General features: G+C 38.5%; 1 protein-coding gene across 1 annotated transcript; it reads left to right on the top strand.

Moving 5' to 3' along the window:
• Positions 1 to 9,086: 9,086 nt before the first annotated feature.
• On the top strand, positions 9,087 to 23,440 carry LOC104413623 (transcription factor 12; the record flags this gene model as incomplete). Its single annotated transcript, XM_010024673.1, has 8 exons — positions 9,087 to 9,187; positions 10,354 to 10,493; positions 10,807 to 10,951; positions 12,557 to 12,621; positions 16,808 to 16,886; positions 21,439 to 21,512; positions 22,430 to 22,501; positions 23,228 to 23,440. Coding segments are annotated over exons 1-8 (816 nt in total), but the record flags the coding sequence as incomplete, so codon positions are not given.
• Between the last annotated feature and the right edge of the window lie 3,773 nt (positions 23,441 to 27,213).

The raw sequence follows: 27,213 nt of genomic DNA, 5'->3' as shown, positions 1-27,213 counted from the left end.
CTGTTGGGGCTGGGACATAAAGTACTGCCCGTGCCCCGGCGGAGGGGGAGACGGGCGGGCAGGTTCACAAACAGAAGTCTCCTCTCTGCAGTATAACTCTCTGGAAATTGAATAGGAGATTCCTGCTTCACGGTTGATAGCTTGAATGTTTAAGTTCGTATGACGACAGTTCTGATTTTTGTACGTAAAAATTAGCATCAGTGGTAAACTGACCACAGTGCGCTTTTGCCAGTCTGTTGATGTTGTGTGTGGTTTTGGCTTTCTTTTGTTACAAAAATTACGTTAAGTAGGAAGAAAAAGCGAGATGCTGGTACTGATCTCTTTTTTTCCTTTCCCTTTCTTTTAACTGCTGTTTCTCCTCTCGTGGGCCTGTGTGCGCTGTGCCGTCATTGCGAAACTTTTTGCCAAGATCTTTGTTCAGTGATAATTAAACTGTGGATCTTTATAGTCACTGAAGACGCTCTGTATGGGCTTCTTGAATAAAAGAAAAGATACCGGAGGAGAGGCTGGGGGAATGAGTGAAATTGCTTGGTCTCTATTTCATTTCCTTTGGTATAAATGCCAGCTGTCTTTCAAATATGACATTATTTTTCTTTCATGTCTGCTCCTAGGCTAAAACAATCTGTTTGAAGTTTTATGTGGAGATATATATAAGACTTAAGTAAAATTAACTATACAATACCCCTGAAGCAAAGGGAATATAACTTGCATGAAGTTTTGATTTTATTCTTTCTAGAGCACAGATCACTCTATTACAACATTTCTCTTTGTTCTTGTAGCAGGAAAAAAGGCTTTGATCTTATTAAGTATTTCCAGGCATATAGTAGATGGAAGTGCTGTTACTGTAGCAGAGCCTGGCTGGAAAATTGATAGCATGTGCCTGTTGTGGGTCAGAGGTGACCTTTATGAGCTTGAAGAGTTAGTAAATAGATGACAAATCATATGATGATCCTATATCATGTTGCCTAACGTTTTATTTAAGTAATTTTTTTCTTTTCTAACATCTCACTAGTCTTTAGCATTTTCTGTCCAAGAATTCTGCAGGTTGGGCTGAAGTACTGATTTAAACATACAGAAGGAGGATATGTGAAGTAGGGGGGATTGTTTTTTTGCGTTACAGTTTATGAGGTGTGCCCCTTGGGTTTGTTTGCCAAATCTCTGTATGAACCTTTCGATAGTGAGGGAACAGTACATACCCTAATTCTGATGTCTTTCTACTTCTATTTATATTGTTTGACCAATTAGCAGTTGGCAGTATGCACCTCATTGTTTTGAATTTGAGATTTTTATTTAGATTATTGTATTAGATTTTGGGTGTTTACATTCCTTGATACCTGCTGATGTATATAAAATCCCATTTATTTACACACAAAGCAAATAGGAAATGACATGTGGAACATACGTGTGTGTACGTTAACGTTTTATTGAACATTTTGTTCTTTTCAACTTCTTAAATTTGTAAGCCGGAAGAAAGCTTAATATTAAGCTAAAAGCCAAGAGTCTGAGCAGCCCAATAGATGGTCCTCTGTGCACTGATGCAGAAATTAAAAGTTTAAAAATTAAGCCGGGGAGGGGGAGGGTGTTACTATTAGAAGAGGTTAAATTTTTGTCATTTCTATATGTTTTGCGAGGGAGACATGGAAATGAATAGCGGTGGTTTAATACATATCCCCTGCTAAGGAGTAAAATTTTACCGTTGTGTGTGATAGCTGTTACAAACAAATATGTATATCAAGAGTCCTCCCCAAATTAAAAAGAAAAAAGGTTTTAATCTGTTTGTGAAGAAAATAAAGGACTTGAAGATTTAGCCTGTGAATTTGTTGAGGTTTTTTGTCCTTCACCTGTTGATATATAGAAAATATTTTCATCTTATGGAAGGTTACAAAATCTGAATATAGAGCTTTTTTGGAGAAAACAATTATAGATAGAAATTACATCTTCCTTTGAAGTTTCACCTTTTCTTCTCTTTCTTCCAAGAGCTTTGCTGCAGACCAAAACATAATCAACCCCCACCCATTAAAAAAAAAAAAAAAAGCTGCAAAAATGTTGATGTGGAAATAACAGCACAAATTTAAATTGTACTTTTTAAACATTTACGTGTTTGGTTGTTTTTTTTTTTTTAACAATAAATAATTGAGCTGCTTCTTCCACTGGGGCCTTTCCATTTAAATTTTATAAAATGCTGTAGCATCAAAATAATACTTCAGTGATAGATGTTTTATATCTTCTTTGTGCTTAAGGAATAAAATACAGACTTTAAAGATTTCCACTCTTTCAGTTCATCTACAGTTTAGAAATAAACTGGTTGTTTTCTAAATACTGTAGAATTATTTTTACATGGACTGCAATAAAGTAGTATGTCAATTATCACCAAAATAAGTAATTTTAAGGAATAGTATTGATTATATTTTATATCACCTGTGATTACTATTTCTGTGAGATTAAATTTGTGAATATATGACACGTTATGTTGTATTCTGTGCATTGTATGAGTTAATTAGATGTACCAGTCTTTGTATGAGTATCTCGAGCATGTGTTTTTCTCAGCATAGGCTGAGATTTTGAGCCTTTTTCCAAGGTGGAGTTGATGCATCTTTCATAGTAGATTTCTACAATGCCTTTTTGAAAAGGGGGAAAAAAACCCCACCATATATATATTTATATATATATAATTGTGCATATACACGATGCTTTGTGATTTGATTTTTTTTAATTGGGATTTTTTTGAGAATTTTTTTAAGAATTTTGAGTCTGAAAGTCTGTTTATAAATGTGTGTGTGTACGTGCATATGGGCACGTGTGTATAAATGACTAAATACATGCAGCTATGAGTATAAAGGTGTATATTTGGGTATTTTTTAGTGGAGAAAATGCCTGTCTTGCAGCTGTCGATCTCAGAGTTACAGCAGAGAGAAACATGTTAATACTGCTGCGCCATGCTTAGATGACACAGCCACATGTCTGTCTGTAGCTGCTATGCAATAAATAATTACTAAGTCTTTTAACATCAGCGTAGAATGTTTTCAGTTTGTGAGTTTTGGAGCAGCCAGGTGCTAAAAAGAACGATTCAATTCTGCTTTTATTAGTATCAGGCCAGTTAGTACAGAGGGGGAAAAAGTACAATTAAAGCTGTTCTGTACCATATGCTGCCCACAGCAACTCAGACAAGGTCAATGCTAACATTTGTAAGTCCGGACAAATATAAGATAATCTGGAAAATCTCTAGGGGCGCACGGCTGCGGACATTGAATAAAGAGAGGTAGTAAACACTGGTCAGCTGGATTTCTTTCCCCCTCCCTGTTCCTCACCATTCTTTCTCTCCTCCCCATCCCACTTAAAAAAAACCTGATGAGTTACAATGCATCAGCCCAAGAGAGTTTTCTCTTCTCCACTCCATTGCGTTGAACTGCCAATCTGCTGAGCAGTGGTCCCGCGCCAGAAGGGTGTCTTGTCTGCAACAAGCTTTATTGATGCTTTAAAGTGAAGGTTATGTCCATTTCCTTGGGCAAATGAAAACAGCGAGGGCTGGGATCAGGTGCTGTATTGGACAGATCTATATTTCTCAAAATGTGAGCACCAAAGAGGAGCACACCCCTGTTTGCTCAGCGCATTTGCTTTGATAATCATGTGCATGTTGAAGTCTGTTTGCAGAAATACAATAGTCTCTGACGGCGGTATGGAAACTAAGAGTAGTAGTGAGTTCAGAGGAGAGAGCGCGCTATCTTCTGCAGTCGTTTGTATCTGTACTGCATCTTCTGTGGCCAGTACTGGTGTCGGGGTTCCTGCCACAGCTAGAATAGCCTTCTGAAACACAGGGAACAGGTTAAGAAACAGGCTGATGAGTTTTAGCTGATCTTTTGTTTCCTTAAAACCTGAATTTAATCAGAAATTTTTGAAGGCTTAGTTGTGTGCATCCTTTAATAACAGCGTAGTTTGAAGAGTGTGGGGAAGATATTTTGCTTAGCAGATAAAACATAAAAAGAATCTTCAAGCGCTGTATACATGTATGTATTTCTGGTGTTCCTGCTGCCTTACCTTCTTTTCCTCTGCTCTCTGCCTCACACTACAATTCAGAAAATAAAGTCAAAAGAACAGACCAAAAGGTTTCCATATACACAATTTGGGGTTTTTTTGTAAGTTTACTTTCACTTTTTAACATGACTTTAAAGTTGTCATACACTGAGGAAGAATTCTTGCTAGGCTATGTGTCATTGCAGTTGGATTCTGCATTTCAGAAATAGCCAAATAGGCATGTATAGCATGCCGAAACTGCATAAACATTTATTTAAGATGGAATTCAGTTTAGCTGCTTCAAGGAGTTTGAATGTTAAAAATTATGGTTGCATTTGCAGACAAGACTGATGCTCTGCTCTTTTAAAGGAGAGGTTTATTTTCATTCTGGGCGGTGAAAAGACGTTTTAAAATGTATGAACCTTTACACCTGGTATTGGAAATAAAAAGTATGACTGAGGATGTGGTGTATACTGATCTCGTATGCTGGGGCTCCTCATTTTATCATCTTGCTTGAATATTAACTACATCAGAATTTACGGTGGTGGTCTTGTTTTTTGGTTAGGGGTTGGGGGTTTTTTTTTGGCAGCTTCTGTCTTACTGTAAAGAGGAGCCTGGAAAGCTATAGTTACTCTTCTACATTCCTGAAGTTTTAGTAAACATGAAAACAAGTTTCCTTTTCCCAGAGCTGCCTTTCAGCAGAATTAGCTTTTGCCACAAAACCTGCAGATAATACACTGTAAAATTTTGCCACATGTACAAATCATTCATCAGTGCACACTTGCTTAGTGCATGACTGATGCTGATGGAATGTAGATAGGCTACTTAGCAGAGTTTACAAGCTACAGAGTAGGTTATCCATCTCTACTGGTTTCAAAAAATCCTGTCTCCAGCAGCTTGATAAATATTTTTCTGAACTTCCAAGAATTATTAATAACTAGGCCTAAATGAGTAACATAATTCATAAATCCATAAACAGTACGCGTGATGGGAGCCCTGGTCTTGAGGTAGCTTAAGCTCATCAGAAGGAAGGTTTGGTTGCTTTGTTGCTATTTTTTAATCTGCTTTTAACATTAATATTAAACATTGATAAATATTTAAGAATTTGAAACGTATTACAGGAAAATTGCCTGAGAGGAAGTGTGCCAACAGGAGGATTCTAAGAGTTGTGTTTATTAAATGCATTTATAGAATAAGACTTGGAAGTTTTACTTAGCTTAAAATTTGGTAAACCCAGATCTTTAAATTAATGTTATTGGCACTTGTGTAAGTAAACAGAAGCATGCTGTGTAGTCCTTTGATGTGTTTTAGATATATTAGGTGTGTGTAACTTTCATGATAATGTTCATTATATATGTTAATCACCAGGGCAGATTTTGGAACTGGAATGATGTGTTTGTTTTGCTTAAATGCGATGTAGTACAGATAGTGGCTCCTCTGCTCTGTTCTGAAGTCAGCTCCCACCGCTACCCCTCAAAAAAAATATCTTAGTTGTCATCCTGCTTTTCCCACTGGAGAAACATAAAACCAGTTCAGTGCGCAGAAGAGACAGGCGTGGGACTCTTGACTTGATGTCCGTTGCAACTCATTTGTCCTACTTCCCTCCACGGAGGCTATCTACCCTTCAGAAGCACTGCAATGTTAGGATTGATGTATATTCTAGCACAGCTCCAAGAAAGTTGAGTCCTCCACTTGATAAGTCATGTTAAAATCTGGATTTGGTGTGAGTTTATCAGAAGGGAATTTCCCATTCATAACCAGAGAGTGTTTTGCTTGTCAGCATGGAGACACATCCGATGGCTTCGGGCGCAGTGCGTTTAAGGGGATTAGAAGATGGGCTCCTCTTCTACCTTCTGGAGACAACACTCTTCAAGGAGACTGCAGACAGGCTGACCTTTTAACAGTATTCCTCATCTTAGTGGGAATGTCAGCCAGGAAAAACTGGTTTGGTGCCTCCTGGATGTCACTGTTATCAGTTTAATAGCTAAAAGAGGCCGTCTTGAACAGCCACGTCATATTTATAACAGCCTTACTCAGCTGTTGCAGAAGAGAAAGCCCTTTAACTAGGACGCAGCAGCCATGCGAGCTGCAGGCCAGCACTGCAGAGCCTGCGGATCTGCTGGGCCGGGCTCTGGGTGCGTTGCGGGGGCTCAGAGCCGGCACTCGAGCTGCCCGTTACCTCGCTTCCTGACTCGAAAACAAAACTTCAACTTCTTTATCCACTTTTTTATTTTAAGCCTGTGTCTTTCACCTCTCATGGACTTCATGTTAATCTTAATAAATTTTCTCCTTTGCTTTTGAATTTTGTTTGTAGTAACACAACATAAAAATTATGATTAGGTCATTAACCAGAAAAAAACCTGGCGCTCATCTGCAGGTGATCAGATGACATCAGAGGCCTGGTTTTAATTTGTGGGTAGTTCTGATTGTAACTAAAAGAGACTTGCTCCTTTTGTGGAATTGGCTGGCTATTTCCCCACATCTGGAGTTAATGAAGTCTTTGAGACCACATCAGTTGTGTTTTGCCGCAAGAACCCTTTGATCTGAAAAATCTAGACTGGCACAAGTGCAGCTTCATAACATTGCAGCGATGTTTTTTTGCAAGCTATAGTTAAGATACCAAAACAAGCAGAAACTATATAAAGTTATGTGTCTGTGCTAGGACTTTCATGTAGCTGTTTGGAAGGGCCTCTTTTATGTTAATGTAATTCATAATATTTTTATGATGTTAATGCCTCGTACATATGTATCTAAGTGATACATTTGTAGGAGTTTTTCAGTTTAATTTCCCTTTTGAGATGGTGTTTGTTCAGTTTTTCTAAATCACCCAATTTTGCAAAATGTTAAAATTTGTCTGAAGGTTGTATTTACAAATCTCACTGATAATGTTACAGTTTAAAAGCAGGACACTTGGTCGCTGTAGGTGATTTCGCATTAATCAGCGTACATCTCCATGGAAGTGCTAAATGTCATAAAGCTTTGTTTCCACTGCTGTCCTGTGACAGTGATAGATTATCCATCAGCTATAGCATATGCTGCGTTATTCTGCACAACAGAGAACTTGTAAATTAAGCCCAGTTTTGCCTAATATGTTTGCAGTCTTACGAGCACGGGTATTTACAATTTGACAGAGTGACATTTCTGTTAAAATATGTCGGAGGCATGGAATATACATGCATTCATCCTATATGGTAAATACATATGTACTGTTAACATCACTTAGAACGTATTGTCATTCTGTCACTCAGGTTTGGTAAGCATCTCTGGTTTACATTGATTCCATAAATTGAAAATTTGCAAGTAAAATATTGAACAGAAGCTTCCCGAAAGACTTTCTTTCCTGGGGGGAAAAAAAAATAAAAAAGTAATTGATTTAAAACATATTAAAACAAGCAAAAAAAAGTTGAAAATTTTCCACTTGACTCCTTTTCACCAGGTGTGCTTTTACCTGCTGCCGTTTTCATTCCGCGGCTCCTATCGACAGCTATGCCCTGACTTAATTCCTTGTGCCCTTGTCCCGATTCCATCATACTGCAGTTTGAGAGATTGTATTGAAATTCTGTTGATGTAAAACGAGTCTAAGAGAGTGGTAAATCAGTGCCTCTGATATAAAAGAGCGCTGTCTGCAGGCACATGCCCAGCCATTTGTTCTGACAACAGCAGGCTAGAAAAGCATTTGGGAGTGGGGAGGAGGGGTATTGGTATGCAAATGGCAGCGGGACTTGCCCACTTCACTTTCTAAATATCCGTATCACAACAGTCACTCTCCGGGAGAACAATGGTTCTCTTTTAGGGGACTTACGGCTTTTTGTTGGCCGGCTTGGTTTTCCTGGCCCTTTTCTTGCTTGGTAAACAACATCCCAGAAGGACGAGGGAGAGATGTGAATGTCATAGAAACGTGTGTGCCTGTAGATGAGCAGGAAGGGACAGAAGTAATCACTTCTGGATTTTAGGGCAGAGTGCACTCTGTAAGTTGCATTATGTAAGCTTTAAAGTTTTAAAATTACTCTTAATATATATGTGTTACATATTTACAAGTAAGGTGAATGATAAAAAAGTGAAAAAATACCTCTTTTTTACTTGGTAGCAAAAAGGTGCTCTGGTCTCAGGGTTACATTTGGATATTCTTTGCTGCCATATTTGTTAATTTGCCCTTTTTTTGTTGAAGATTCTTCTTTTAGCATGCACTGGTCATACTGCAGTTGTTCAGTGTATTGACCAAAATACTGGTGTGACGACAGCATTGTGTAGAACAGTTAATGTTATGAGTTGAGACCTTGAGTCTGTGAATACCGGCTTTGTTGATTTGACTTACTTATTCCTGAATATACTTTGTATTTCTTCCCTGCAGGGAGAGGCTTGTAATTGTTACATTTATTTGGCATCTTACGATTTTTAACCTGTTAAGATAATTTGTTGCTTGCAAGTTGAGAAAGATTGTTCCAATGTGGGGTTACACTGAAAAAAGACGGAGGCTGGTTTTCTTTCATGTTAGGCCAGTGTGAAAATAATGTGCTGGATGTTGCAGTTTTCAGATGAGTCCTCAGGACTGGCATTACTTACACTTCTGATGACTCTCCAAAGGTGTGGAGGTTTCTAAAAGGGTGATACAGTGGTTGCATTAAAATCTTTTGAGTTTGTCACTGGATGTTCTTTTTGTTTCTGATTGTTGGGATGCCAGCTAATTAAATATTCAAACAGGCATGCAGTTGTTTTAAAATAAAATTTGTTTGGGGCCCAGTTGTTTTATCTTGCTTTTTTTATCTTGAGCAACAAGTCTGTGCGAGTCATGCACTTAGAAAGCAAAATCAGCATTCAAGCTTTTATCAGGCCACCTGGCTGAGTTGGCACACCAGAAAGTGTGTTGTTAGGATCATTCTACTGTAGTTCCTCTGTACTGTGGCAACTTGCTAAAAAGCAAATAAAACAAGGGCAACAAATGCTGCAGCTTGCTACACTGTTCTTTTTTTACTTGTGCTTTCTCTCTGTGTCTGTATGCTGTTATGGGGCTTTTTTAATGCACGACACCCAGATATTACTAACCTGCTTTTATTGCTCTCCAATATTTAGGTGTATGCACCGTCCCCGAGTTCTGATGATTTCAACAGAGAATCTCCAAGTTACCCATCTCCTAAGCCACCGAGCAGTATGTTTGCTAGCACTTTCTTTATGCAAGGTGGGTAAAATGACTGTAAATATATGGGCAGATGTCACTTGTCCTTCGGGTAGAAATCTGCAGTCAGGCACTGTTGTACTGAATGAATGAGGAAGTGTAAAGGTAACGTTGTGCTAGAGCCTACGACGAAGTTTTATATACATTTAAGACAGTTAGATGAAGGGAGCTGTCTGTTGATTTAGAGTTTTTCTCATGACGTTAATTGCTGACTGAAGTTTAAGGGGATTATACACCAGGCCAGATGGAGAGAATCCGACGTCCTTTGATTTGTAGGGGCTTCAGAGCAGCACACTGGAGTGATGGAGAAAAATGAGGTGGGGGCTTCTTGGCTGCTTTGGAATTTGACTGTACAATATCAACTAACAGTCTTAAGTTCTCAAATGTTTGTATATCCAGTATGCCAAAAAAAGGGGTTTGCATTGAACAAAGCGAGAGCAGAATTCATTTCCTTGGCCTCACGTCATGCAGTTAGCTCGTACTGGAGCCTGATGAGGTTTTGGAGCATATTGAAAGCATAGTCTGTCAATACGGGAATTTACAGAGCACTTCAGTTTGTGCTGCAGAAGGAAAACTGCATCGACACACGGGTTTAAGGCTTATGTAATGCAGTAATTTCCGTGGCTTCAATGTGCTATTATGAAATGTTTTTATATTTTTATGGTACGAAGGTATTTTAGACTATAAATTGCTTATTTTAGGTTAATAGCTGTTTTGCACTGTATGTTCATGATGAGCTCTGCTCAGCCAAACGTCTCTCCCCTCCACCTCCTTTTTTATTATTTCTTTCAGTCTGGAATTTTTGTCAACCCTCTAGATATAAATCTGGCCTTACTGAAGGTCTGTGTAATTAGCACAAGTACTTGGTATTTTCTCAGCTGTGCTTGGATTGTGTTTCAGATATAAAGCCTCTGTTGGGTTTGTATTTTGGTTTTGGTTTTTTTTTGTTTGGTTTTTTTGTTGTTTTTTTTTTTTATAAATTCAGCAACAGTGTGATGGCATGAAAATAGAAAACACGGGATGAACTGGTCACCATTTCCATGCTTGCTGTTAGTCTGAGCAGCTGAATTCTGTATGCTTATAAAATAATAGTGTAATGGAAAGTAGCACTCAGTTCATTTCTTCATTAAACATATTTTTCTTATTTTTTTCTTTTTTTTAAATAAAAGATGGGACCCACAATTCTTCTGACCTCTGGAGTTCATCCAATGGCATGAGCCAGCCTGGCTATGGTGGGATGCTGGGAGGCTCCTCTTCCCACATGTCCCAGTCGGGCAGTTATGGCAGCCTGCACACACACGACCGTTTGGTAAGATGCGTAGCACACATTTGTGTATTTGTCCACAGCGGGCTGACTTACAGGAATTAATTTCTGGTTTGCTGCTCTTGAATGTCAGTTAAATACCCAGTTGTCAGAAATCACAAACTTCCTGTGTTAGATTTATATCCTTTTACTTGTCTGTTGTATAGATAAAAATCTCTGGCTGTACAATGGTCTGTTCAGAGGATGGAGGAGACTCTTTCTTTAATAAGGAGCTGGGTGTTGTGTATTTGGTATCTTAAAATATCAGCATTTATATAAAGAGAACTTAATGTCTTATGTCTGTTTCTCTTCTCTCTAGAGCTATCCCCCACATTCAGTCTCACCTACAGATATAAATGCCAGTCTTCCTCCAATGTCTAGCTTCCATCGTGGCAGTACCAGCAGTTCACCTTATGTAGCTGCCTCACACACTCCACCTGTCAATGGATCAGATAATATTCTGGGTAAAAAGTTCTTCCTGCCTTTTTTTGTTCATGGTTGTTGGGTTTGTTTGGGGGTTGTTTGTTTGTTTGTTTGGGGGTTTTTGTTTGTTTGCTTGTTTTCTGTTTGTTTCAATTTAATGAGAAAATGCAGTTTGGGGCTGCACGACACACAAAATCAGTAAGCTTTAATTTATAGGATGCTTGCAAATCGGGGATACCGCACCGCTGTGACGTTTCTGTCCTCAGTATGGCTGAGATGAGGCAAATTGTTTTGCAGTTAGCTTAAGACTTATTAGCTCGTTTGCTTTCACAGCCAAGCCTATTCTCAGGAGGTTGTATCCATCTGACTTTACGGCAGTTACCCTTCCATAGTTTGTTATATGTTCCATTCATGTAGGTAGTTCTGATGTTGCAGTTTTCAGAGCTGCTGCATCACCAAAGTCCTGGAGAAAGGCAAGAAGGCTGTTTCTTCGGGAAGCTTGATAAACTGCATTGTAAATTCCTCTCTTAACTGATTTATACATTACTGAGTAGCCAGGATGGTGGCTGGTTTAGTCTCTTCTGCGCTTACCTAGAAAGTACGAAATACAGGATGATCATCCATTCCTTGCACGTATTTGCAGATCTTAAGATACAAATGTAGAAATTAAATGCTTGTAGCTGCCCCTTGTCGGTTTGATATGATTTGCACTTATCTTCATTCTAAGTAAACAGAATTCAGTTAAAGTGACTATATTGGCTTTGATTTGGGATCATGTTTTACACTCGGGTCTTTAAACAGAACCCAGTTGATGAACCTGCATGGGAAATTCAGGCTAGAACATCCAAGTCTGCCACAAACTTGAAGCAGCAAGTGTTGCATGATTTGGGTTTCTGGTGTGAATGGCTTAGGTTCACATTAAATACTTCTTTTTTTCCATTAGAATTGGAGAAAGGAGATTCACTTTTAAAGGGTCTGTCTCCTACAGTAAAGCAGATATTTCGGAGGATTCAAGTCCTTTCTGTGTTTCCAATTGGCAGGGCTTCAAACCGCCTCTCGGCTTAATGGTGTGTGGAGCAAAAGGGCATGCAAAGCTGCTGACATGCAACTGAGAGCAGGGGTGACAGAAAGCTTGGTGGATAAGAGCTTTTCAGGGATTTTCTAAAATAAAGATGAGAGTACAACACAGGGAATTAGAGCAGAGGGAGCAGGGAGACACACAAGGAACTATTCAGTGAATTTGGCTTTAAGAATTAATGAAATGTGCAGCACTTCAATGATAACAGTTTAGAAATTAGCTGCAATGATATAATTTTCTGATTTTGATTTTCTTCTCATATTTCATTAAAATTAGCCTGCAATCCTAGAAAATAATTTCACTCTTTTTTCTAACTGCGTTTTCTTGCTGGTCCTGAAGTTATCACGGTGCTACTGTGTGTGACTTGAGAGAGGAGACCATCTAAATTTAAATCTAATTGTTTTAATTAAATTTTTAAGTATAATGAGAGCTGATTCTGTTGACACTGACTTCCTCAGAATATCCGTTTCAGAAGTGGTTGCTCAACTGTACACAATGAATAAAATAATAAAAGTAAATAAAATTTCAGCTTTAAAAATAAGTGTTGGGTTTGCTTTCCACATTACAGGAAACAGAGGAAATGGTGCTGGAAGCTCACAGACAGGTGATGCCCTCGGAAAGGCATTGGCATCTGTAAGTAACAGAATATTCAGCTCTCAAAGTCACAATTTGATCATTGCGTCCATTATTTAAGTGTTCATTCCTTTTATGATAACAAATCAGGAGTTTCCTGTATGAAGTTAAAATAATGCACTATGATACAATGTCATATACTGGACAAATGTATAAAAAAACAAGTGGAAAATGCTTTTATTTGTAGAAGACTCATTCTGTCTTTTTAGGTGATCAAAAAATTTGGGGCAGACAGTTTAGAAGTTGTTTAGACAAAGAAAAAGATAACCATAAGTTTAGGGTTTGATTTTTAATTTTTTTTTCTTCCCTGTAGTGTCTAGTTAAAGTCAAATATTTTTAACATTACTCTTAGAGCAGGTCCTGCCTCAAGGTTTAAAATGTTTTCTCAGTGGCCTTATAAAACTGAGAGGTTTTGAATGCTGTGTTGTATAGCTATAATTTATGGAACAGCCTTTAAACTGCTATATATGCATAAAGTTTTAACTATTGCTAGAATAATGTAGATAATGTAAAATATTGCAGGTATCTGCAGTCTACCATAAGCTCTGTTTGTGTGTGCACACATACAGCAGTTGTTTTTGCATTAATACAATCAGATGTATGTTTTAGAAAGAAGCAGTTGATCCAGTATAGCAGAAATTTCCGTTAGGAGTGGTGGCTGGGGGACGACTCTGTGTTTCTGGTGCATCGCAAATAGGGTGACTAGATCTGATACAAAAGATAGAAATTACTACTTTGCAGCCCCAAAGCACCATTCCTGGGTGGGATTCTGCATCCCTTACCTCATACCAGTGAATGCAGATGCACATATTCGTGCAGATCCTGTTACCCTTGCATCCCTCAGAGGGTCATATGTTAAAAGATTACCAGATCTGATAATGTCTGTAATGTCCAAATTGGGTAGAAGAACTCTGATCTAATGGCTTTGAGGAGAAAAATGTTGTCCCTGTTGCTTTCGGGGATTCAGCAAGCAGATAACAATCCAAGAGTCCAGAGGGCAGTTAACACTCTCTTTTTGTCTGTTTGAGACCTGTCAGAAAAGAACTGGGATCATTTTGACTCCTAGAAATAGCAATGCTTACATACTTCAGGCTGTTCCTTACTTTGCAGATGTATTAGGATGTCTGCTCTGCTGTTCTGCAGCTTGACCAAAATTTCTGCTGGAAGTCTGACACGCTGGCCCGTTTGACCTGCGGGACTTCGTGACATTTTCCAGTGCTCTTTTTTTATAAGTTATTTTCTCATCCTTTCAGGTATTTTTTCCCAAGTCACTAGCCGAGAAAGCCAAGCTGATGTTGTGAGGAAAAACTCTAAATATATTGCAAGTGGAAGTCAGGGCAGAAATGTTTAATCTAACTGGTGGGTGGGCTCTGGTTGTCATAGAAACTTGTTTCTGTCATCCCGTGTTGTTGCTTGGCAGGAGCAGCCAGGTCATTCCATAAATCATTTCTGTCATAGCTGATGGTGATGCATTCCATCTGCTCTATCACTGCATGCCATAGTCTGCACACTTCAAATCCCTCGCCTCATCCATCTGCTTCCCCCGCACCCCACAACACACGCGCACCCAGCACACTTCTTGTGCTTGTTCGGTGAGGAGCACTGCTTGGTTGTGGCAAGCAGGGAGGTGCTCTCTGCTGCAGGTGAAGCTGGCACAGATCAATTTTGGTGGCCAGTAAAACGAGAATATTTTTTCTGTTTGCTCAAAGTTTCATTTAAATACTGTGATTGTCTTTTTAGTATTTAATTTTTCCTCCCCTAAGATGATAGCACATGCCTTTCTGGTAGGGTTTTAAATGCTACTGCTGCAACTGTTGAGAGGAATTTTTAGTTCTAAAATTCTGTTGATGTACATCTCACAATAGGCCTTTCATGTGTGAAACATCAGAGGATACGACATTTGTTCTTCAGTTTAGGTATTAAAGACCATACAGAATAGTATGTGATTAAACATGTAAGGCCAGATAATACATTTGCAAAGGTTCTTTTATTTTAGGTTTAAGCCTGGATAATTGTGGTCTTAATCTCAGGGTAGGCAAGAAAGAGAATTGTACATGAAAGTATTTACACAAAGTTCCCAAAGCCCTGTGGATTACGCATTAGTTTGGATAATGAACTAGTAGAGATAGAAAGAAAAGAAAATCTGGGTATTCGTGCCATTTCTAATGTGTTTCCCTGAACATTTGCCAAACAATAACCCTTTAAGATTGTGCCCATGGAGGGTTATATGGCAGGAGAAACATCTGGTTTATTTCATTGCCTAATGCCAAATCAAAACACTTGGTCTTTAATTTAGAGGAGATCAAACAGGAGGACTGTTTAACTTTGTTGATTATATCAGACCTCTTTGTGATAACTTACATTTTGATTCCTACCTCAGAACTAGGGTAAAGGCCTTTGTACGGTCTCAGTAGTTAAATAGCCACTGGTCCCCTCACAAAAGAAAAGAAAATGTAGGGAAGTTGACTTCTAAAAGTAATTCATGAATTAAGTTTCTTTGTTGCTTTAGACTCAATAACATTAGCATAACAAAGCCTAACTGAAATGTACACTGTAGTGTTTAAAAAATTGGACTAACAGCTCCGAGGTTTGGCTCTGCAGGCTCTCAATTGTGCAGCTTTTGTCTAAGAGCCTTTTCATTAGACCCTGGCATATTGGCATCCCGCTGATTGGAATGGACCATGACTGATAGGAGGAGGAGTCTCATTTGTTGCAGTAAAATGAGTCATGTTACCGTTTAAGCCCGGCAGAAGGTGTCAGGGTTGTTCATCATTGGTCATTTAACAGCACAGCGGCCAGGGACTGCATGCAGAATGAATTCTGACCTCCTGTATTAGTTGTGGCTTTGGTATAATGGAGGTTTTCCCTCATACAAAATTAGCAAAACAAAATCAGCAGGTAGAGCGCTGGAAAACAGCCAGTTTCAAAGGAAACTTCGTGGCCTTTGTTCGGACATAATTTTAGTTTTCTGTATCTTATCTGCCTGGAACTGTACAGTTCCCATACTGACACCCAAGATTTATTTTTATAATCATGCGCAATGTGTGCATTTCCTTCAGTGGTCTGAGGTGGTTTGTTCTTTTAAGTATACTTACTTTCTAGCGTCTATGAAATGGAGAAGGTGTTTCCATTAGGGAACTGATGGTGTTTTCTAATGAGAAAGTGTGATAGACCAAGAAGGAGCATGTGGTCTATCAGGTCCTGGTTTTGTCAGTTCAAAAAATACAATATGCAACTTAACCAGGTCCCAGTTTATTGTCAGCTAAATGCTGAAATGTCATATTGTCTGTGTGAAGAGACATCAACCACACTGCCAGTGACGACGTTTTCTTAACTGCCATCTGATGACTAACAAATCCTGGTCTCTGCTCAAGTAAAACAGGTTTGAACTGGTGACCTATAAAAATATGTTCTAAAGTCCATAGTCAGCCTCTAAACTGATTCAGTTCCCTTCACAAAATGAATTTTCCAAGAATCTTAAAATTCTAAGTTTTAATTAAAGCTTTAAGCATTATGTCTTCTGTTTTTATTAAGGCTTTTTAATTACATTAATAGCAAGGAATGGATTGTTGCAGGTTGAGGTTTGGTGTCTCAAGGGAGCAACTGATGTAGAAATAAGAGGGGAAAATTGTATGTACTGCAATACAATAGGAAGAGCAACAAAATTTCAGATGCTTTTCATTTGGTAGGTACGTAACGGGAGCTGAATGTTTTCTTGGTATTTTCACTTGTGAAGGATTAATTTCTAGAAGATAATGTGTTGACTGCTAAAATCTTTTCTCTCTGTAAGATTTGGGAAGTCATTATTTCTCCACGTTTTCCTGAAGTTTTGTTTGTTATAATTATCTTTGTGCTGTTAACTCTTACGTATATTGTTCTCCTTCACTGACAAAAAGGCTGTAATTGCCGCTGCTGTTGAAGTAGAAGGAAGATCTGTTATACTTGGGTTGCTATCAAATACAGGCTGTGCTTATTTTGACAGCTGCTTGAAAATGAAAGTTCTCCGGACATTTTTAGAGGCTTGAGTGTAATAAAGCAGAGCTGTGATTGAAGGATAAAATTGGGGTTTTTATCAGCCCAGCATCATGAGTGACAATTAAAAGCATGAAAAGGAATCCTAATAGCTATTTTCTTTACTGAATATTATGGCATGTATTGATACACAATCTCTTTTGTCTGTTGTTAGATTTATTCTCCTGATCATACCAGCAGTAGTTTCCCATCGAATCCGTCAACACCAGTTGGATCACCATCGCCTCTTACAGGTAGAGACTAGCCATTTGTCAGTAACTTGTTTGTGGCTTTGAAAACCTTCTGCTTGGAATCCCAGTGAAATCAGCAGTTAGCTTCCTTGCGTAATTACTTCTGTATTTTGTTTATTTTTCCATTGTACAAAATCCAGATTTAGAAATCCAGATTCTTAGCTGGTTTGTTATGAGCATTCACTCAAATCCTGGTGACTGGCTTTGAAAATTATCTTATTAAAATAATCTTTGACAGCACTGAATGACCTTATACAACCACAGCTGTAAAGATGTCTGTACAGATCTGTACCATTGGAGAGAAGTAAAAGTGAATTGGTCGGTTTTGTTGGGGTTTTTTAAGCTCTACGTTAAAACTCTCCAGCAGCTTTAAGTGACAAACGCAGCAGATGTGTGTTCCCTCTAATGAAAATATAGTAGCTATGAGAGTATCCAGTTTTTACACAGGATAGTTTTTCATTCATATCTCTCATGAATGCTTTCATTCTATGGGAGAAGAATTCCTGGCATTTTTCAAAATAAGTGCTCTATATTGCAGCCACCTCTGTCACCTGTGCTTTGTGTGTTTGTAGTGTGAATGTGGGAAGGAGCATTCCAGCGTGGAGATGAACTGTGGGCAGCTGCCTACAGCTATTAGTGGGTAGTGCAGCTTTCACAGACACTGTGGCCTCAGCTGTCTAGTAAAAGTTGAACAGCTGTTCTCCATATAGAGAGGGCTGTGAAAGCGCCATTGAGTTAAATTTGTTGTTTAACAAAGAACTAGAATTACAAGCAAGATGATGTAACTTTAACCCTGTTCTTTCCTATAGTGCGATTAGTTTAATTATTTAACGTTTATACAACAGTCTGTTTTCCCTTTCTCTGTTGTTTAATATATCCCTGCAGGCTCCTGGCCACTGGTCACTTCTTGCAGCAGTGTTTTGGGTTTTTTTTTTTATAAAAAACCAAAATTAACTTGCAGTGAAAGGTGCACGGAATGAGCTTATCTGAACACTTCTGTAATCTAGATCAATAAATCAGTAAAGTTATGGCACGTAAAATGCAGCCGTGGACATATGTATGGGAATATATAGGATACATGCAGCGTCACTTATAAAACTCATACTTGACTCATGTTTAATGGACACTGTTCTGTTTTTTTATGGTCTTAATGAATTAGTGAATATCTGACATGGTATACCTGAGCAGCTGCTTTGGGCATGTCTATAACTGAAAAATCAGTTATATTGTGAGGATGGGATTAATGGGCTTTTTGATTCAGTGATTACTGTTGACAAAAAACGTTTTGTATATCCTTGTTGTATTGAAAAGGTAGATCAGCCCAGAAAATTGTTACTATTTTCTTTTTAACATCAAAGCAAATACTGAAAATATTTTGTGTCTGGAAGAAAGAAGTTCTGACATTTCAAAGTAATTAAAATTTTAGAGATCCCAACTGGAGTTCCCTGATCAGATACTACACCTGGTTTTCTAAGTGTGAAAGCGCTAGCTAATTCCTGGGTTTAGAATACAAATTTGAGGTCCCTGAAATGTGAAGTTCCCCTTTGCCGTTGATGCCTTTGTCTGTTGGAACCTGTATCAAATGTAAAACTCTCCAAAATTTGCATTTTAATTTGTGTTCCTTATTCTGGATTCTGATGGCTAAAACAGTAGTAGATGTAAGCAAATAATACTGAAATCCTTCTTAGACACAAACTTAGCATCTGCTTTACAATTATACTCTCCCACCCCCTTTAATTCCAGTGATACAGAATTTATCAAGCCTTTGGTAAATTGCTGCAGTGGTTAATTACCTTCATTTATGAATCTGGACTTTTATCTTTATTCCCAGATGAGTCACTGAGAACACAGTGAAGCACAATGTAAAGTAATTACTACTACATTTATTGCCGTTGATACTCCTGGTAGCCATTTTCTGTCCTGACCCAAAAAGTTATTGCAGATAACACAAATGTTTTATGTATACTAAAATAATATGCTTTGCAGCATTTTAGCCTTCATTGTGATTTTCCTCTTTTGCAGTTAGTTCTTTGTTTATCTAGCATTCTTCTTATTATAGGTTTGACTGAGTCATAACTTACGTATCAGTTAATTGTAAATTACAGTAGGAGTACTCTGCCATTTAAAGCATTGAGAGATGATAGCTTCATGACACACGCAGATACACTCATGTTTGACCATTTGGCTGTTACGTTACTGAATAAGGGTAATGACATTTTTTAATTAATTTAAGTAAAAGCTTTGAGGACAACATGATGAAAACCCCCAAGTACTATGAGACAATAGCGTGTGTCTCATCTTCCCTGCCCTCGTTTAATTTCTAATTTTACATAAACATGCCCAGAGCTTAGCTTTATGCATAGTTTTAATGATTGTGTATATGTATGTGAAATTTATATATGGATCTGAATGGTGGGAGCCTTGGTATTTTAAGAATCTTCCTCCCGGGATCAGAGATATTCAGAAGGCTTCAATTGGTTCTGAGGGTACAAAACCAGCCCTCTGTGGACTCTGATGCCGAGTGTGTGTTTGAAAGGGGAGCCAGAGGATTAGTGTTGGTAGTATAAGAACAATACTGGAGTGATTACTATCGATGACCCCTGTAAATCCTAACACTTGCCTGGCTTATTTGTATTTTCATGCTGCTATGTTGGTGCTGCACTAAAAGCTGCAGTTGTTAATTGCAGGGCTTGTGGTGCCAGGATGCTTTCTAATATAATTGGTGGATTTCATGCACAAACTTCTAGGAGGGGGAGTGGAATGAGGAAGGCAGGAAATCGGTGCCATCTGGCAACCTGCGCATACATGGAGACAGAGTATGCCACCGCGCAGGAAGAGCACTAGCGTTACTAGAGGTGTGATTAAAAACTGCAGGTTGCAGTTGGGTGGTTCGTTTGAGAGGAGTTTAGTATTCCCTCCCCCCTTGTTTTTGGTTTCCTTTGTGAGAAGTCCCACTCAGAGTTCTGTTCTGGGCTTACGCTAAGGAAATAGTGCATTTTTCCATTAAAAAAGCCCCTCAACAAACTCATGAGACAAGGTGAACAGGCGTTGAGCCTTTTGCTTTCCTTTCTTAACTGGTTGCCTTTCTGTTTGCTAGCTGATGCTTTGTTGTAGGAAGTAGCACACTCAGTCCTGTTAGTAGTGAGCAATCACTAAAAGACTATGGGCTTGTCTCTAAAAATGGAGTTTTAACCAGATAAAAATTTGGACCTTACACTGAGCCAGAATATTCCAAAGTTCAGGAATGACAGTAATGTGGGGGGAGACTGCAGATCCAGACCCAGAGTAGCTGTGTGAAGTGAAAATTGGTGATTATAAACTTGCTCACTGATGTCGTTGTATTTTAAAAGAGAATTCCAGCACAGTTATGGCAGCTCTGGGCTTCTATGAAACTGTAGATGGTTTATTTTTTTTTAATTAGAAAGGAAATATTTAGGTATTTTAATAGCTATGCAAGCTGTACTCTTTTTGTTACATAAACCCCTTTCTTTAAAAGGTAACTACTTGCAGCTCTCCGAACAAAGGAACTGTAATGTTATTAAACCTTTTCCCAGTTTTCCAGATGTACAGCTCTGGCTGTTATTGAAAGAACAAGCCCACAGGCTCTTCCTTTAATGAGCTGCTTTGGATTGTACGTCCATAATTTATTAATGTAATTGCTTTATTATTACATTTGTATGGCTGAAAGGAAGCTGTCTCTAATGGCCATAGAATTTTGTGTAGTATCTTTATAAAAGATGCATTATTAGTTGGTGAGAAAAATACATGTTGACTATTTCAGGCTTTGTTTTAAAAGTACTGCTTTATTTGCATTTCACATCTAATTATTTTCAATTTTTACATGGTAATTGGGTATATTTATGTCGGATGAGAATGGATATGGATTTGAATTTGCAGTGTATAGGTAATATGGATATAATTTGTTGCACAGTCAATATTCTTTAACTGCCGGTTTATGTGCAGTGTATCTGAAATCACAAATGGGGATAACTTAGGTATATTTTTACTCTTCTAAACTAGAAATGCATTATAATCTAAAATGGTATCATGTGGAATGAGATAAATCTTTATGATATAGTTTTAAGTTTTCTTATTTAGTAAAGAGGTGTCATAAAAATGGTTTTCCAGTTATCCTTAATTCAGTGTCCATTTGATTTCTATAAATATTTTTGTGGTATATTTTAACATTAATAAAGATATGCCTACATATACTGAACATAACCTGAAGAAGGAGTTCAGCAGCCTATTTATGGTGACACTGGCAGGGGGAAGGTATTTCAGGTACTCTGTGTGTGTGTTTAGTCCACTTCTGTATCATTTAAGTACTGTGAAGATGTCATTGCTTTGTCATCGACAACATGCCTAACCCTACAGATGCCAGGATATAGAAATTACCCCTCAGCAAAGCAGAATGAAGGAATTTGTCCTCCTTTGTGTACCCATATGTTAGCTTACCTTTATGCAGAATGTTGGTTTTGATTAAGTTGAGAAATATTGCGTTGCTGCTTCCCACTTCTGCTGCATAAATCTGTGTTAACCTAGACAATTTTGACAGGTGCCAGTCAGTGGTCTAGGAGTGGAGGACAAGCCCCCTCATCTCCAAACTATGAAAACTCTCTACACTCCTTGGTAAGAATTGTTGAAAGCAACACAGTACTTTTTACTTAAGAGCTGAAGGCTTGGTTTTGTATAAATCCTGCATATCATTAAAGGAAACAGTAGGATAGCATTACAAATGAATTCTTTGCTAACAAATGGCCTGTTCAGTTGAACAATATAAGACGTGCAGGGTGTGTCTTTCACCATCTGTTCCTTGGGCATCAGGCTTCTGTGCTGAGGACAGCTGGTGCTAAAGCGCTGTTATGAGATTCTGGTACCTTTTCACAAATCCATAGCTAATTCTTATCTAAAGTTCAGTCTGGAGGAAAGATAAAGACTTCATGCCTTCGCATTTGCTTGTCCTTCCCCTCCCTCCCTGAAATGGTAGCCTCTTGGGCTTGCTTTCACTACACTTGTCAGGTATTAATATCTATTATTTGTAATTATTATTTGTTATTGGAGAGTGTTCATTTATTAATTAATGAACCATTTTACAGAAAAAGACATGGGAAATCATCTACAGCATTGTAAATTCTCTTTCTTTCAAGATTGAGCAGAGGATTTAAGTTACTGACTTCTTTCTTAAATTCCCGATACAGGATCAGGAAGGAAAGGGGAAAAATTTGAGGAGAGGCTTTGATTACATGTTAATATTTCTAGTTTCCACAGGTGAAATTTCATTTTTCTGTCTAACAAGAATAAGTTTAAGCCAAATCCATTTTCTTCAATATTTCTGCAATTAAATATGTTTGTTACGTACATCTTAAAATCCTACCAAAACTGCAGTGTTAAATATTAGCCTTTTCTTATCTTTAATATAATCAGATCTCTGTTGCATTAACTTGACTAACAATTATTGCTGACATGCACATCAGCTGTTTCCTCACCTCTTTTTTGAATTAATCTTAACCTGTGCTTTGCTTCCTGTTCTGTCTTGACTTTGCCAGAAAAATCGAGTTGAACAGCAACTTCACGAGCATTTGCAAGATGCAATGTCCTTCTTAAAGGATGTCTGTGAGGTACTATTTCACTTTAGATGGTGCCTTTTTGTGTTTCAATTAATGCTTCCTTCAGATTCCCCATTAAAAACTTAAATTAGCATAGCATATGACCCATCTTCTGACTCCAACATCCTGCCATTTCAGTTTCTAGAGAGCTGCAGTGACAGAATTGGTTTTACTTTGGGGTTTTTTGGTCTTTTTTTTTTTTTTTTTTTAATGGAAAGTAATTTAAAGATAGCCTCTTCTGCAGTAACGTACAGAACTCACTTTTATTTCTGAGGTAGCTGATGTGTTTAAAGCTCCACTTTAGAAAATGTTTGCTCAAAATTTTGTCCAGGTTTTTTGTAATACAGGTTCTCAAAAAGCCACTGCCTCTCTTTATTGTTACCAACGTGGTGAGGCTGATTTTATGATCATTCTTTCTCATGCTTTATTAGCTTATTTTGTAGCACTTCCTTTTTCCTTGTTCATGCCATGTAATAGAAGCTGAGTAACATTAACCTTATAATAAGCTTCACTTTAAAAGCTGCCACCTATTTGTGGAATGAATGCTATCTTGAGCAAAATCTCCAGATACCTTTTCTTTTTCCTGTTTGTTGTAGTGCTGGTAGGTGCTTTCAAAGTCTTGATATACTGTATTTCATCATCTGTCTTTAATATCTCCGAGGTAGAAACTGTTGTGGCATAATGAGTGTGCAGGTTTATTCAGTAATAGCTGCTCCTGTCCCTCTTAAATTCCAACAGCAGTCTCGAATGGAGGATCGCTTGGACAGACTTGATGATGCCATCCATGTACTACGAAACCATGCTGTGGGGCCTTCAACAAGCCTGTCAGGTGGCCACGGAGATATACACAGTTTATTGGGACCATCCCACAATGGGCCAATTGGAAGCCTGAACTCAAATTATGGAGCATCTAGCCTTGTGACAACCAACAGACAAGCGTCAATGGTAATGGTATTTTTAAATGTGTATTTTTATGTAGAACAGCCTCAGCTGATCCATTTACCTTAGCATAGAGCCTAGTGAGCTACAACTGGCATGTAAGACCAACATTTGTCAGGAGGAAACTACTCAAGGTTCCTGCGGAGGAAAAGGTGGCAGACAGCTTGCACCTGCTATGGGTTTCCAATTAGAGGGTTGGGGTGGGGGCAGAAATGAGGGGGAGGAGAAAGATGGGAAAACTTAAACTTGGGCCTGGTCAGTGGCCCATAAAATCCTGCTGTGACCATATGCAGAAAGCTGAAACTTTCTGCTGAGAGCGTTTCAGCTTATACATGCATTTTTTCCAGATGTGTAATAATTGGCAGAACAGTTTTCTCCTTGAAATGGTGAATAGGGAGATTGAATGGGAAAAGCAGTCAAGAAGGACTGAATTTCAAGTGTTCTGGTCTGGAAAAGCTGTTTATTGTAAATTGGAACTAGTCTTCAATAGCAGATGCTGGCAGAGGACTGGGAGGAAGCTGTTGGAATGTGGAACCATGGTGTGCGCAGGCTCAAAATGTAAACTTTTTGTTTCTAAATGAAAAGGAGTTTAAGCACAGCTGTAGTGTAAGTAACAATGAAGAGGAAACAACTTTTAGATTAATCCCCAAGAAGAGTGAAATAATTCAATCCATCTCTTTTAGTTTCTTTAAAAAAGTGAACGGTTCTGAAAAAATGTAGTTGAGCTTTTTATAGATCAGAAATATGCTAAAAGCATTAGACAGTAAACGAAGTCTATTTGTAGCATTGCTCACCTCCCTTTTTCTTCCTTTTCATTCCTCCCTTCTCAGAAACGCTTAAAGGAAAAAGAGCTTTTTAAAACATGCTTATTTTAGTGGTGCCATGTGTTTGCATGTTTACAGCGTAATTTTAAAGACCAGTTACATGCTGTGAAATTTTCTGTCATAAAACAGATTCACAGCTGGGCACTGTGTGATCAAGGCAAAATTTCACCTATCATCAAAATAATTAGGTACCCCAATTGCTGAAGGGTTTGTATTCTATAAAACTGAATTAGTTCCAGGCTCTCCCCTTCGCACGTCACACATCCATTTATATTAATTTCAGAACCACTGCAGCAGACATCAAAAAGAACTGGTTACTTTCTATAAGCTGTGTGTGTTTGGGGGCTTTCTGGGGAGGGGAGTGCTTTCCAACACATACCCAGCTTTAGGTTTCTATACAACTTCACCATTACTGTTAGTAATGAAGGAAGTGATGCATAAATACTTCAGAATTTTTTTTGAATACTGCCTCATATTTAATATTTCAAGAATGCTGTTAGAAGGGAAGGTTTTGCAGTGGTTTGAGGTAGGCTGCAATCTAGTTATACAAGAGAAAACTTGTTTTTTCCTTGGTCTTGATGATGTGGAGTAGATTGAAATTGCAGTGACAGAGTTGTTCTGTCTGTCTTGTGGAACCTTCTGGTGCTGCTAAGCCAGATCCAGTCAAATGCAGGTAGTGCTGCAACATACACAAAAATCTCTGTTTCTCTTTTAAACTAAGCTATGATAAATATTTTATCAACATGGTTTTGGTTGAAATAGGTGGCGGTGGAAGATGACTCCCCAGAATTAGTTCCTTGGTCTGCTGTAGTTTAATGTAGCTGTATAACCTAAATGTAATCTAGACTTGACTTGCCACCTAATGATTGACCTGCTGTTTCAATAGAAGGATGCTTGCTCTCCGTTACAAAAAACTTTAGATTAGGAAAATGAAAAAAAGATTTGCTTTTGTATTTCATCTGGCTGAGTGAAACAAGCCTGCAGATCAGTTTTGCTTGAATAGTGAGTCAGCTAAAGAATTCCTTGGATTAACCTTAATTTTGTTACATCAGAATAATTGGCTCCAACAGAAGGCATCCTGTCGTGGCCTTGCCCAGTCCCCAGCGAGTGCCCTTTGCCATCATTTGCAGTCGCAGGCACTCTGCATGGCTTAGGATGGAGCCTGAAAGACGCACAGAGCAGAGGCTGGCCCTTCTGGCTGTAGTGGAAACTGAGCAGTGCTATAGTTAATGATGACTGCATTGCAGTAGTGCCCCCCAGTTATGAGGTGTAATTCTTGCAGTATTCAATAATCAATTAATTTCAAACTACACTTATTTACTATTTGGTTTTCTTGAAATAGTAAATGTAGGAGAACAGGGAATTTGACACACCACCTGAACCGTAAGATCTAGATTTTGTTCAGAAATTAAATGCTACTTTACTTCCGAGACCTTCCAATAAATTTTAGGAAAATAATGTATTGGCTAATACAGTGGGAAATGTCAGCATCAGCGCGGGTGTTTACCTCGTTTTGTTTGACGTGTTTGTAGGGGTTTTTAGTCAGGAAATGTTCACTGGGATTCAGCACTAAACGAAACTTCCTTGTTGGGGGAGGAAGGCGGGGGTGTCTCTTCATACAAAACATTTTTGCTCTGTAGGAAAAAAATAGAAAAGAAGTTAAATTTAATTTCCCTTGAAGATGATGATCTTGGCAGAAGGAGCTAGGAAATGAGTAATTTAACTCCTTTTTATGTAATTAGTGTAACCAGACATGGTTTTATTTTAACATTTGCTTAATTTTTGAGCCAGATTTATTTTAAAACTCCAGTTGACTTCATTTCCTGCTCGCGCTGAATGGTCTTGTTTTCTTTTTAGCTGGGCTGGCCATTAGACTTATTCAAATAGATTTTTAATATCTCAAACTCATCAAATATTTGCTAAGTGGCCTTTGAAGTTGATTTGTATTTTATTTCATGTATTATTGAAAAGTTAAGAAGTAATACTCTTTTTGTTCTTATTCAAGCTGCATTTTATTTGTCATTGTAGTACAATGGAAAAAGAACAGCCTGAATTGATTAAAAATAAATAAATAAAAGGCCTGGAAACTCAGTTAAGGATGAAACTCAATCCTTAAGTCACAGGGTTTTTCCAGGTGTAACAGAAATCCAAGAAAACTGGACGATCTCCCTGTTCCTACCCTATGTCTGCTGTGCCGTAAGGGCAGGACAGGGCAGCACCACCCTGGGCTCTTGCGCAGAGCCCTCCCAGGCTCTGTATTTGTAAGCAGAGCTGATGCTCCCACTGAACCACTTTGAGCTGTTCCAAGTGTAGAAATTCTCGATTCCAAAGCCCTTTTCATTGTCTTGATTACGTTCACCTCAGTTAAAATTACAGTAATGATCAGCCGGCGTGGCTTGAAAAGTGCATGTGTGCCTAGGTAAGTCCTACAGCAGATACGAACAAAGACTGGTTGGGGGTGGGGGGTTGGTGGGTTTTTTCAGTTCTCAAAAGCTTTTATTGCTACGAGTTCAAAACTAATAATGAAACTGAAGTGCGAGATGCAGACCCAGCGTTAGCAGAGCAGAGGTCCTCTCCCCACGTGTCGCTCCGGGTCGGATCTCCACATGTGCAGTAGTGTGCTGCCAGTTGCCACGATCCGTCTGGTTTTTGTTTAGTTGCCAAAAATACTGAACTGCTTTTCTAGTTTCAGATCCCAAATGTTATCACTTAAATAGACTCAAGTAAGTTCTGCACTCACGGGTTCTTTTAAACTCTCGAGTCAGCGTGGCTGCACGTTGCCCTCTGCACGAGGGTTTCCTCAAGCACGCAGAACTTCGGTTTGCGGTGGTGAATGAGACACTGGAGGAGCCGGTGCAGGACTGTGGGCTCTTTTACAGCTTATCGATCTGCTGAGAACCCGCAGCACGCGTTAGACTGTCGCTGTGTAGGGAGGAGGCAGGGAGGTGAGCGGTTTGCACC

This window comes from Nestor notabilis, unplaced genomic scaffold (assembly GCF_000696875.1).
Source record: "Nestor notabilis isolate BGI_N333 unplaced genomic scaffold, ASM69687v1 Scaffold35101, whole genome shotgun sequence".
NCBI lineage: Eukaryota > Metazoa > Chordata > Aves > Psittaciformes > Psittacidae > Nestor > Nestor notabilis.
Note: the sequence above shows the minus strand (reverse complement) of the source record. Positions and strands in the feature narration are given on the sequence as shown.